Raw genomic sequence first — 12361 nt, forward strand, 5'->3', positions numbered from 1 at the left:
TCAAACTGCAATCTTCAGATCTCAGTTCAAGCCCCAGGCCTGGCAAAAAAAAAGAAAAAGTAAAAGAAAAAGTCTTCTAAATGATAGAAAAAAGAATTCAAGTCAGCTGCAGATTTTCAGGTTTCTAGTACAGTAGGCAATGTGACTAAGTTCAATTTCAGTACCATAAGCTTCAGTAAAAATCTACCAGAAAAGGCATACAGTTCAAGCAGAGTATTTGGCTCAAGGTTTAAGAAATTAAGGTTTTGGGTTCCCAAGTGAAAGCTTCATTTCACCAACCATCTATTTCTCATCATCCAAGCTCCCACTTTGCTACTTGTCCAAATATGCCACCCAAATCATCCACAGACAGATGGCCCCCGCCACCTCAAGAAATGCCAGCACTATTACCTAGGGGTACCAGCACCTGGACTTGCATTCCTGTCACAATGCATCACAATCCAGCATGTAGAGAACAAGGAGCCTTTGCTGGATCTTAGCCCCACCTGCTTCATGCTTCCTGGTTAGCCCATCTGCAGTTTCTACATCCACACACCACAATATTTCTTCTCAACCAAAGATAGCAATCTAATGACGTGCAAAGACTCTTCAGTGACCTGGTAGAGGAACATCTGTTTTGAAGAACAAAGTATCACTGGATAGCTTTAATGATTAGAACAGAAGTGTTGCATCTGTCTTTCTCCTCCCACCTCTCCAGACGAACAGAGCACAGTTAAGACAATTACTGAGCTTATACGACACCTAGTACCTTCCAAATGTGGTACAAGTATACAAGGAATTCGATTGGGGGGATTCAGGGAGGCTTTGAATCATTAAGGACAGGTCAGTGAGCCCTTCTCTGGGCAGAGCCCATGCTCCTTCAGCTGCATGTGCTATACAGTTTAGACCTCTATCTTACAGGAAGAGCCTCCCTCAACCTACCCTAGAAGCAAGTTTTTCTGTGTGCATGTGTGTGTGCATGCCTGCCTGCGTGTGTGTGTGTGTGTGTGTGTGTGTGTGTGTGTCTGTGTCTGTGTCTGTGTCTGTGTGTGTTTTGGGTCTCGTTGTTGGGCTTGAACTCAGGGTCTGGGCACTGTCCTGAGCTCTTTTGCTCAAGGCTTGTGCTCTATCACTTTGAACCACAGCTCTGATTCCAGTTTTCTGGTGGTAAATTGGAGATGAGTCTTATGGACTTTCTCATGTGGGTTGGCATTGAATCATGATCCTCAGATCTCAACCTCAGGAGAAATTGATGGCTGGTGACGCAATCCCTCAGGAAGGCTCTTCTCACATATACCGTGGCCTCACAGTAATGCCATCATATTCGAAAAATTAAAGAAGTGATCAGTCCATGGATTAGCCAAGTTCCTGGTGCTCTAATTGTCTTTGGAAACACTGTAGCAGACCTACCATGAGGTACTTTATTTGTGGATGTACCTGAAGCACCTGGAGTGATAAGGGGGGAAGGGGATACATACCTATCCAGCCAAATGTGCCAAATCAGACCTGCTGATCAAGGCAGTGACAGGTCACACTGAGGTTGCCCTCACATCCTTTCATGATTTATTTTTACACCAGTCTTCATCCAGAATCAATCCACCCAGTTAGGGTGGGGGCAGTGGCAATTCTAATTACTTGAGAGGTTGAGATAGAAGGATAGCAGTTTGAAGCTAGCCCAGGAAGGAAACTTCATGAGACCCTCATTTCCAATTAACCAGCAAAAATAGCCAGAAGTGAAGCTATGGCTCAAGAGGGAGAATAGTAACCTTGAGCCAAAAAGCTCACAGATATCTCCCAGGTCCTGAGTTCTAACCCCAGGATTAGGACAAAGAAGAGAAATCAGCGGGCCACAGGTTAATATGGAAAGAACTTCCCAAATTGGTGTTTGGTTCAATTACCTTCTATCTCATAGACTTCACTCTGTTGTACTTGAGGATACAGTTTGAAATTGATCTATTTTAATACTTTCTGCAGAAGGAGCTAATATAAAGATTAGCCTTCCAAGAAATGGAAATTCTTTCACTCCATGAAGCAGACAAGATGGTACTCATGACTTACTCTTAAACATCATTTCTGAGCTTAGGTCAAACATAAAAGTGAAATACAATTTTCCATTTGATCTATTTTAGAATCCCAACAGTGGGGACAACCTTGAATACTTTTGTTTTCTTTTAGAAAGTGGTCTGCAATGACAAATATTTGTGAAGATCAAAGTCACTTGCAATTCTGTGGGGAGTAATAGAGATACCCGGAGCTATTAGATTATAGCTCCTTGAATAGTTTATCTTTCTTTATTTGACCTTCTGTGAACTCTTTCTTAATGTCCACCAACTTTTCTCATCATCATCTTCCAATTAAAGCCATACAAAACCATACGATGGAGAGATAATGCTGAGGGAGAGAAAGGGAAAGACAAGAGAACACTCTCAAGGATAATGCCTGTTTTCCTTGTAAACACTCAGCCATGCAACTTCCCAGTCTGCTACTTTGACTTACAAATATTCTTTTCAAAGACAATCAGTTTTCAGAGTATATTCCACCATTTATGAGATCACCTGCAAACTCCAGTCCCACTAATTGGGAACCATGTTAAGGCAGCCCCCACTGTAGTGAAACAGAGTTGACCTCTTCCTTAGTGGAGGGGGTGGGGGGCAGGCCCTTCCCTTCACTCAAGTACTGAGGGTGGCAGCCTTCCCTATTCATACATAAAGTCATAGGCATCCTGTCAGATGGAAGACTGTCTCTGTAACATAGAGATAAAAGAAGAAAAGCACAAGGACCAGAGCAGAGAAAAACAAGAACTTTAATTAAATGTGAACATTCAAATCTAACTTATCTTTCTGAAAAACCCCTCCAGTCGCATTAGTATTTTACTTTCTGACATGTACACAAATATTCATTGTAAATAAATCATATACAGAGCAAGGGCCCATGCTTCCTGAAATTCCAATCTTCAGTGGTCTCCAATGTCTGTGGTACTGCTCTGTGAAATGATGTTTGCATGACCTTGACGTGAATGATGGGCCAATGAGTCTGCATGTGTAGAATGAGTTCTGAGGCATTTTCCTCCACACCACAGCTCTGCAGTGTGTGGTTTCCATCCCTTGGTGAGTCTCAATCAAGCCTCATGGCAGAGGCTTGGATTTTGGTGTAGCCTAACAAAGATTAGAAAGGCTGAGGGTGGGGAATTGTCCTTTGGTGAATCTTTGAAGAACAGAACTACGATTTTGGGAGTGGAAGAGCCAAGTGCACAAGTGGTGGTGACCTGTAGTAGAGTCCAAAATGTCAGGTGATAGTGTGGTGGGTACAGTTGTCCTGTGATGGCACAGGGTGCCCTAGGCACTCAGGGAGTCCAAGGAGGGAAGGGGAGTTTGGCTAATGCAAGTAGCCTGGGCACAGCAGGGTGGTTTTGTAGGTGGAGTCTGGGTATCCTGGGCTGGAGTAAAAGAAGGTGCAGGGTGGCCAGGGCCACTCAAGTCATCATGGTCAGTAGGACCCAGGGAGGCATGCGCACGTGGAGCTCTCCTTAAGCCTTGCTTCCCCTCCTCTTCCTGTGGAAGAGGCTGAAGCTGGATCTCTGCTTGGCAGGTGTCCTCCAGGGGAAGGTGTACTTCCGCAGCACCACATGGTAGACGTCCATAGTCTTCAAGGCATAGAAAACGTTGGCATCATCAGGAATCCTCAGCTCTGGTGGAAGAGGGACACAAACCTTAGCTGTCCAACCTGGGGCTGAGACCACTGCCATTCCCATGCACTTAGAGATCAACTGTGGGTTAGGACCCCAAATGCCTCCAATCTCTGATTCCTGCATGGGAAAGAACTGCTGAAAACTCCTTTCTCAGAGGACAACTTTGGACTTCAGGTCCTGCCAGGTCAGGGTGAAGGAGGCACAAGCTAATCCCGTTCTGATCTCGCTGCTGCCTTATCAGCATCACAGACACAACAGGCTTTGCAGTGTGCAAACCAGCTCTCCTAAGATTGTCCTACAAACATGGACCCTCAGGACCACAAAAAGCAAGGCCTAATTCAGGCTTCTTGCAGTGAGTTCCAGGGTCCTCTAAGACCATGTGCCCCAAGTGGACTGTAAGTCCTGCCTTTGGCCTTGAATTTCTCCCCAGTCTCCTCTGTCCTGCACTCTTTGTGAGAGGAAAACCCCATGCTGTGAGAGGGAAAACCCCATGCTGCCAGCATAGTGGGAATGGTCCCAGAGGTAGGAAGGAATTCAGAACACATCCTTCATGGAACTTGTAATCTGTAATCAATGCTGGTCAACCCCACAAAGAACTGGACAGATTCTGCACCTCATTGCAAAGACAAGACAGCAACACTACTGTGGCTCATTACCATTTGTGTTCCAGGTGTACATGAGTCTTACATGAGTCTGACTCCTCTTACCATCTGTGAGTCTGTCTCTGTCTCTTTTTTCTTGCCGGTCCGGGTCCTTGAACTCAGGGCCTGACCACTGTCCTTGGGCTTTCTCAAGGCTAGAGCTCTATCACTTAAGCCTCACCACCATTTCTGGCTTTTTTCTATGTATATGTGGTACTGAGGAATCAAACCCGGCTCTTAGTGCATGCTAGGCAAGGACTCTACCACTAAGCCAAATTCCCAGCCTGTCACTGTCTCTTTTGCTACTTCAGTCTCTGTCCCTATCCCTGTCTCTCTGTCTCTGTCTCATCTACCTAAACTTTTGGCTAGCTTTTCAACTTATATCTTTTATGAGTAAGTCAAATTTTGGTTCACTTATCTAACTCAGTGACTCGGTTCTCCCCCTGACCTGTTTGTTCAAGATAAGTGTTGTGCCACTGGCGCCATATGATTTTTCCTGCTTTTACTGTGGTTGATAGGAAGAAAGAGAATCACAGACTTCTAACCCAGGCTGGCCTCCAACCTAGAGCCTCAGTTGAGCCTCCTAATGAACTGGGTTTTTAGGCTGAGTCCTAGGCACCTGGCTTCTAACTCATTTGGAAGAAAAACACATAGGTAGGGAATATTGGGAAGTTGCCCATGAGTTCTCAATAGCTCTTTCAGGGCTTGTATTAGTCCATGATATAGGGTAAGTGGTGTTTGGAGGCATAGTTTTAATGGTGTGGGAAAAATGCAAGGGTCTCAGGAACTCTGGGCACACACGTTACAACTAAGTGACACTCAAGTGTCAGGTATTTTCTGAAGCCATGTGTTCACATTGGAGAATGACAAAGTCCGTTCTGGGAGCAAGCCAGCCATTCTGTCCTATGAGCTGTATTGTCTCCAGTCCTCACGGATGGTCTCTGCACTGGCTACTTCCTCCTTAGCCAGGGCAAGAACAAGCATGTCCATGAGGGCAATAGCTGTGCAGCAACCAGGGCTGGCTTGGGCCTGGTGTCTAAGGCTGCCCTTATGCTGCCATACCCTGATGGGAGGGGTTGGTGGGTGAGGACACTCTCTCCTGCCAAACTTCTTCTTTTTTTGCTAGACCTTGGGGCTGAAGTCAGGGCCTGAGTACTGCCTTGGGGCTTTCTGAAGGCTAGAGTTCTAACAGCACCACTTCTGGCTTTTTTACTTTTTTTTTTGTTTTGCCTATGCATATATTTCCAAGGAATCGAACTCTGGTGTTCTTGCATTCTAGATGAGCTCTCTACCACCAGTCCAAACTCCTGGGTCCCTGCCCACCTACTTATTTGCCTGTCCTAGCTATTGGTTTAGGACTCACTTTGATCCTGTGTGATGATCTGCACCAGCTCTAAGTCTTCTGGCTTGTATCCACGCACCTGGAATTTCTTGATAGCTTTCACGATGACGTCTCGGGTCTTCTCCTGGTTGGTCACCTGGGTTGGATCAGGAAACAGGCCTTGAGGACTGGGTCCCAGGGGTCCCTCCCTGAAGTCAGTATCCAGGGCTTCTGTGGAACCATGTTAGTGTTAAACATGAGAAATGCCATGGGGTGTCATGGGTGTGTTTTAACCCTTCCTTCCTGAAGAGGAGTCCATGCATTGAAGTTGGTTATTTAGTGTTCTTTGTAGAGTTTACCAGCTGTTCCTAGATCTGCTTTCCAGGTGTGGGCCCCTGAGATTTAGTGGAATACACAATAAACTCCAGAAACCCCAGGCAAGGGAGGAGCCAGCCAAGTGCCCAGTGCCTGCTCCTAGCCAGGTCTGGGGTGAGTTGGAGGATGCAGTGATGAACGACACCCCGTGGAGCCTTGATCAACTCCACTAACACTGAGAGTCCAGGAGAGAGGAAGTCGTTGCCTCCCCAGATGACTGCCCATGACACCTGTTCTCCTTCCTGTTGGTGAGAGGACTGAACCAGATGCAGACACCAGACCCAGCATGAGGAAGGAGGGGCTCTGAATGTCATCTGCCAGTTGAGTAGCTAGAAGAGCAGACATCTCTCTCTCCTGTGAGGAGTTTACTTTTGAGCAGATCTTTTAGCTCCATCATCTGCAGCACCCTGCCTTAGACATTCCTCGTCTTCCCAGAACATAGGATCCCTATGTCTCGCTGTCCTCCAACCCAGATGTGATTGTCAGAAGAGCCTGCTAAGTAATGTGCGAGGATTGTCTGTGAGACAGTAAACAGTCTCAACTGGCAATCGTGTTCATTCACTACTAATCTTGTGATCAAACACCAGCCTTCAGGTTGTTTCCTGGGGAAAGTGAAATATCTAAACTATGCCCTCCAGAGCCTAGGATTTCCCCAATCTTTGTCCGCATGCTTCCTCTCGGGACTCCTCACTGACCCTGCCTGAGGAGCTGTTCTTGCCTGGAGACTGGGCATAATTTTCCCTCCCTCTTTTTTAGGTCAGAAGAGCAGAAGGAAATGCAGCCGCCCAACTCACCTCAATGCTTCTGCATAGACGTCTGTTTTCCACAGGCAGCACCACCCTGATGACACACGAGTCTCCCAGCCTGAGATGGGGAGGCACAGATGAGCTGTCACTACTCTGCCCTGAGGTGCCGCTGTGAGTGTTGGCTGAATTGGTGTCCATTGTGCTGGTGTCTGTGGGTGAGGATTGGCTGGCAGAGGCCAAGCTGGTCACCCCAGTGGACCGGGAGGAGGATCCCTGGACCTGTGGATGACAGCAACATCAGGAGAAGTCCAGGTTTCCATCCAGGTCTAAGGCTTTCCTCTCAGGCACTGGAAAGCAGGACTATGGGAAAGACAGGAAGTCACCTTTTTCGGGTCTCCTGAGGATGTTTGTGAGATGCTCGTGATGAGCTCTGGGTAGGAGCTGGAGGAGGGAGCTGACTGCACATTGCTGTCTGACTGCACTGCAGTGGTGTTTGTGCTGCTCATCTCAGGGCCAGCCTTGTCCTGCTCCATCCACTTCAACTGGGAGCTGCCACTGGTACTAGGTGCAGCACTCTGGTTCTGGTGGCTTTAGAGAGGGGTCAGCTTACTGAAGGAACTTCTCTCAGGACACACACAAGACCCTAGACCTCAAACACTGGGGACCCGAATCTCCACTCCATGATCTGGGTCAGTTAACATTTTCCCATTCCCTTATGTGATGGATGAATCACAGAGACAGAGCTCAGTGTAAGCAGAGGGGCAGACACCCCAGAGAACTGAGTGCCAGACCTGGCTTCTCAATGGAAATGTCTCATCCACAGCCTGTCTCATTCCCACACCCATCCCATCATCTTCCCTGGTTCTTGCCCATCAGTGGCCAGGTCCTTAGTTCTTCCAGGCCTTCCAGATGCTGAAGCGCTTCTTGGTCGGAGGGCTTGCAGTGTCATTCTGTCCCGGAGGCTCCAGTGCACATGACAGGTCATAGCTAGGCAAGGGGTGTGAGGTGAGCTGACCAAATTGAAGCTTGTGACCTCCCAGATTCTGCTTCAATTCTGAGCCTGCCACCCACCTGGTCACTGGCCCTAGGGAGTGTAAGTCCTCAAGTCCAGACATGTGACACTCAGGCTGGCACCACATCCCAGTGACAGGCCACTCTCCCTGTGCTAGTGCCTCCCAGCTCACCTGGCCTCCTCGCTGAGCCGCTCCAGGTCTCTGAACCAGCCTAGAAACTTCTCCTCTGGGGTGATGTGTTCATAGCTGCAGCTTGCCTGTAGCTGCTTCAGTTGCTCCATGATTGCATATTCCTGGCCAGGGAGAGCATGAGTGAGTGGAGGGCTGTGCTGTGATGCCCAGGGGAAGAGCATTCACCAGGCTTTGCTCTGGGAAGCCTCAGTGCATCAGGGTGCTGTGGCTCTCATAACTGTCCACACTCATTCACAGGAAGCTCTCCTCTCCCACTTCACATTCCCACCCTGTCATCATGAAAGATCTGCACTCTGAACCAAATTTCCCTACCGGTCATGGTGACTGAAGCTGACTCTGCTGCTGGTCCCCATCCAGCCAGGAGGGCACCTGAAACTCACCTTTCTCAATTTCTCAAAATGGATGACTCCCTCCTAGAAGGCAGAGAACAATGTGAGGAGAACCCCACCCTTCCTCCCTTCAGTCCTCCCTGTCAGGGGCTGGTCCTCTTCCATGGGACAGAGGGCATCTACATGTGCCTGTGAACCAAGTCCTAGATGGGACCTGGACACATCTCCAAAGAGGTTCTGGAATCATCTTGTCCAAACCTTCTGAGGACATGGGGAGACTGAGGGCTCAGCTGAGCCGGACTCACAAGTGCCTGCTTGGCCTGTCCTTTGTTTTCCACTGATCCCAACTGCCCACTGTGCCCAGAGGGACTTGAGTCCCAGTTGTGCTATGTGCCCTAGCTCCCTATCCCAGCAGCTCTGGATGTCCCTTCTTAAGATGGATGCAGTGATATCTTAAGAAACCCTTCACTGTGCCAGAACTCAGCACACAGCAGGAGACTTTCTGTCCCAACCGCAGCAGCTCAGTGATGCCCAGACTACTCACATCCAGGAAGTCCCTAAAGGCCGTGTCGATCATTTGGAAGTCTCCCAGGAAAGTTTTCAGGTAGGGCACAATGCCCTTGATGTGAACCTGTGGAATTGCATGGGTTGATGTGCCATGGCCTAGGACCCCATTGCAGGCCTCCCCAGACAGCCTCCATCCTCACAGGGCCTTTCCTATCAGAATCACCTGTTCTGGCCAATCTGTTAGAGCCCCTTCTCTGCACTTGGGATAATAAACAGTGTAAGGGTGGCATTGACACCTCCCCAAGTTAAGGAGCCTCTGAAGGCCACCTGCCACACCGGCTTTGCCATGCTCGGGCTTCTACTCCTCCTTTGTCTCTGGCAGCCACTCAGGACAAGGGATTATAAGAATCAAATCCCACGTGTATGGAGTTATTTCAGGCAGGGGAACAAGAGGTAAGATGAGCAAGCAGACCTCTCTTCTCTTCTCTTACAGGCACTCTTGGTGCGTTCAGGACACAGTCACTCACCATGTCCTCAGCCTGCCTCTGGCCTCTCTTGGCCTTCTTCTCCTTGGGGGCAAAGTCACCAGGCTCCTGTCACAATGGAGAGAACTCCTGAGACATGTGTCCACTCAACCTTTGTCCCTGACCTGAGCATAGATGATGCCAAAGCTAGTGCCACCTGCTGCTTTCTTCTGGTTAATTCTCTGCCTCAGCAGATCTGAGGGATGCCATGCTCTGAACTGGCCTCTCTCTGCCTGCTTCCTCATCTGCAAACTCTGCAAATAAATGACGTTCCTCTGAGCGCTATGGGATCCAGTGGTTTCTCCCACTGTTGGTGCTGCCCTGAGTCTCTGTGCCAATGCCTTCTCTGGACTCCTGGAAATTTCTTTCTCTTCATTGTCTCATCAATCATCCAAATTCCTCAGTCTTCATAGGTGACAGGAGGGGACCGAGGAATAAGAAGGGATGGTGGCCTGTCCACTTCACTGTAGGCAATCATAGAAGAGACACTCTAACTCTGTGAGCAGGGTGCAGTCAGTGAGTGCTCCCATAATTGTCATGGGCCGGAGGGTAGAATAGTCCAGGAGGGAGAGGATTATGGACTTTCAGCTAACTTCCTAAAAAAAAAATTCTGGATTTCCTCACCTAGGGGAGGGGCTCTGAATCATGAGAAAGTTTCTTTCCCACAAAGCTCTTCCCTATGTGTCTGTGTCCTGGCAGAAATCTTTCTCTATGCATCTGGGTGGGGAGTTCCCCAGATATACTCTAGTGGATAAGCGGGTCAAGGCATTGAGGAGTGCAATCTGTAGCCCTTCCCACTGAGGCTTCTGGAATCGTGTGTGAAGGAGCTCAGTATGTTGGAATGTAGAGGTAGATACATCTTTTCCTTTCTTGATTTGTGTGGGTGTCTCTATCGGAGCGACTAGTTCACTTGGAGGGTTTCATGGTTGAGTGTCAAGGTTAGGGCGCGCAGTCATGTCCAGCTGAGATTTCAGGACTTAGTGAGCAGTGCCTGGCCTCCCTTGTCAAGAAAACCCCCAGCCACCTTCAGTTCCCCTGTCTAGTCCTTCTCTGTGTTTGTATGGTGGTGAGCAACATCTGCTCTAGGGAGAACAGAGAGACCCAGTTCCTTCAGGTAGACATCCTGGCTCTGAATGTTAAGATCCAAACCAAGTGTGTGCTATGTCTGTTTGGCTAAAGGACAGCTGTGAAATATCCCATGGCAGAGCAACTCACTCCTGAGCAGTGCATCTGACTTACATACCAGGTACTCAAGAGCCTGAGATCGGAGGATCCCAGTTCAATCCACAGTCACTGAGTCTGTGAATTACAATCAACTCCAAGCGTGGAGTGGGCTTGGGACTGAAAATGAAGGGCACTGAGTATTAAAAACGGTGGACAACAGCCATGCCCTGAGTTCAAGATCCAGAATGGAGAGAAAAAAAAACGGGAAAGCATTTCTTTTTGGAACTGGATCCCACTTTTGCCTTCTTAGCCCTGTTCTTTCTGACCCCTTTCTCTCTACCTGAAAGAGTAGCACTTTGGTCCGGAAGTAAGAGCATGAAGGAGAAACGATCTCTGAGAGTTTCTCGTAAATCTGCATGCTGTCTCTGTAGGAGGGACAGAGAGAAGTGACAAATGGGAAAGTGAGAGAGAAGGGAGAAAGGCTTGGTTTTGTTTTAGAGCCAGGCCTGCAAGTTGCCTGAACAGGAGGTTTTCAAATGATTGTATGAAGCTCCCAAGGACCCAGGAGCTGGAAGCAATTTCTTCTTCATGTCCCAGTGGAGTCCAGCCCAGTTGTATTAGACAACTGTGCTTGGATTTCCTTTGGACAGAAATGTAGAATTACCACAGAAATCCTGGACAGCTCCTCTGGGTCTCTGTCCAGCTTCAGTGAGACATTGCACTGAACATTTGCCGGTGCCTGAACAGGCATAATGCAGGCACTGTCCCTGTTTTCCTGGCTAGCAGCCCAGGTCATACAGGCTTGGCTCTGGGGCTGATGGTGAAGCTGGCTAGTCCCTGTGTGTGCCCAGCTTCTGTGGAGAGAAGGACCCACCTGGAGACCTCTTGCCATGTGCTGTCCAGGCGCTGGATGGCTCTGCTGTGCAGAGCAGAGAGGATGGCATGGAGGGAGGAGAAGTTCCTGAGGACTCTGCATTCCTGCATGGGAAGGGTGTGTGAGCCTTGCATGCTACTGCTGCCACCTGATGCCTTGCTGGCTGGGCTAAGCCAGGGTCAGTACAAGGATTCTGGGGAGCTGCTTACAGGGCTTCAGAGGGGAGAGAGGTCTGACCAGGCCTGGGTGAAGTTGCCCCTGAGTCCTGAGTGTGAGGAAGGAGTGAGCACCATTGCATGTGTGGTATGTGGGAGTCCAGACAAAATGGCCTTGGGCAGGAGGCCCTGAAGTCCACACAGGGCTCTGAGCACATTGGAACACCTCAGAATATAAGACCCTGAAGGGAGAGTCTCTAGGCAGCAGTTGTGTCTTACCATGGCCACCGAGATCCAATGCTCTAGCACCCTAGCCCTGGAGCAGGGCTGCATGCTGTGGTCCCCTACGCAGGTGGTGAGCACGCAGGAGAACACCTGGTCAAACTGTGTGAAGGTGGCCCGGATGGTGGGAGCCAAGTTCTCCATGTCGTGTCTGTCCTTCTGGGAAATGGCAGAATGCAGGCAGTGGTGGGGCACCACCTTCAGGAACAGCTCCTGCCAAAGGAAGGAGTGTCTCATTGCCTGGCACACAGCACAGTGCCCAGCCCCAGATTGGGTCCCATAGTTGGGCTGAGAACTCTGGCTGTGTAGGGGTCTCTGAGGCTTAGGCATGGGTTTGTAGGGATGTCATGCCGTTTCGCAACCCTGGAGGGCACCTGAGTGTCCCTACCTCATGTCAGGGTCTGCTGTGCAATGTGACTCTTCCTCCTTGGCCTAGGCCGAATTTCTGCCCTCCCCAAGTCCCCCCATGCCTGTCCTATGGTGCATATCCACAGATGCTGCTTCTGTAGCACTTTCTGTTTTCTGCACTAGGCTCTGGCACACACACCAGAATCCTCATAATTGCTTGAGC

The 12361-nt window shown here is 49.2% G+C and overlaps 1 protein-coding gene across 1 annotated transcript; it reads right to left on the bottom strand.

Annotated features, from left to right (window-relative positions):
* Positions 1-3028: 3028 nt before the first annotated feature.
* On the bottom strand, positions 3029-7323 carry LOC150039337 (ral guanine nucleotide dissociation stimulator-like). The gene is made up of 4 exons (XM_090327874.1): positions 7134-7323; positions 6799-7029; positions 5672-5786; positions 3029-3666 (listed from the first exon to the last, which is right to left on the bottom strand). The coding sequence occupies exons 1-4, from the start codon at positions 7281-7283 to the stop codon at positions 3506-3508; spliced, it is 657 nt and encodes a 218-aa protein (XP_090184000.1). The 5' UTR covers positions 7284-7323; the 3' UTR covers positions 3029-3505.
* Between the last annotated feature and the right edge of the window lie 5038 nt (positions 7324-12361).

This window comes from Megascapheus bottae, unplaced genomic scaffold (assembly GCF_031878675.1).
Source record: "Megascapheus bottae isolate mThoBot1 unplaced genomic scaffold, mThoBot2.hap1 HAP1_SCAFFOLD_40, whole genome shotgun sequence".
Lineage (NCBI taxonomy): Eukaryota > Metazoa > Chordata > Mammalia > Rodentia > Geomyidae > Megascapheus > Megascapheus bottae.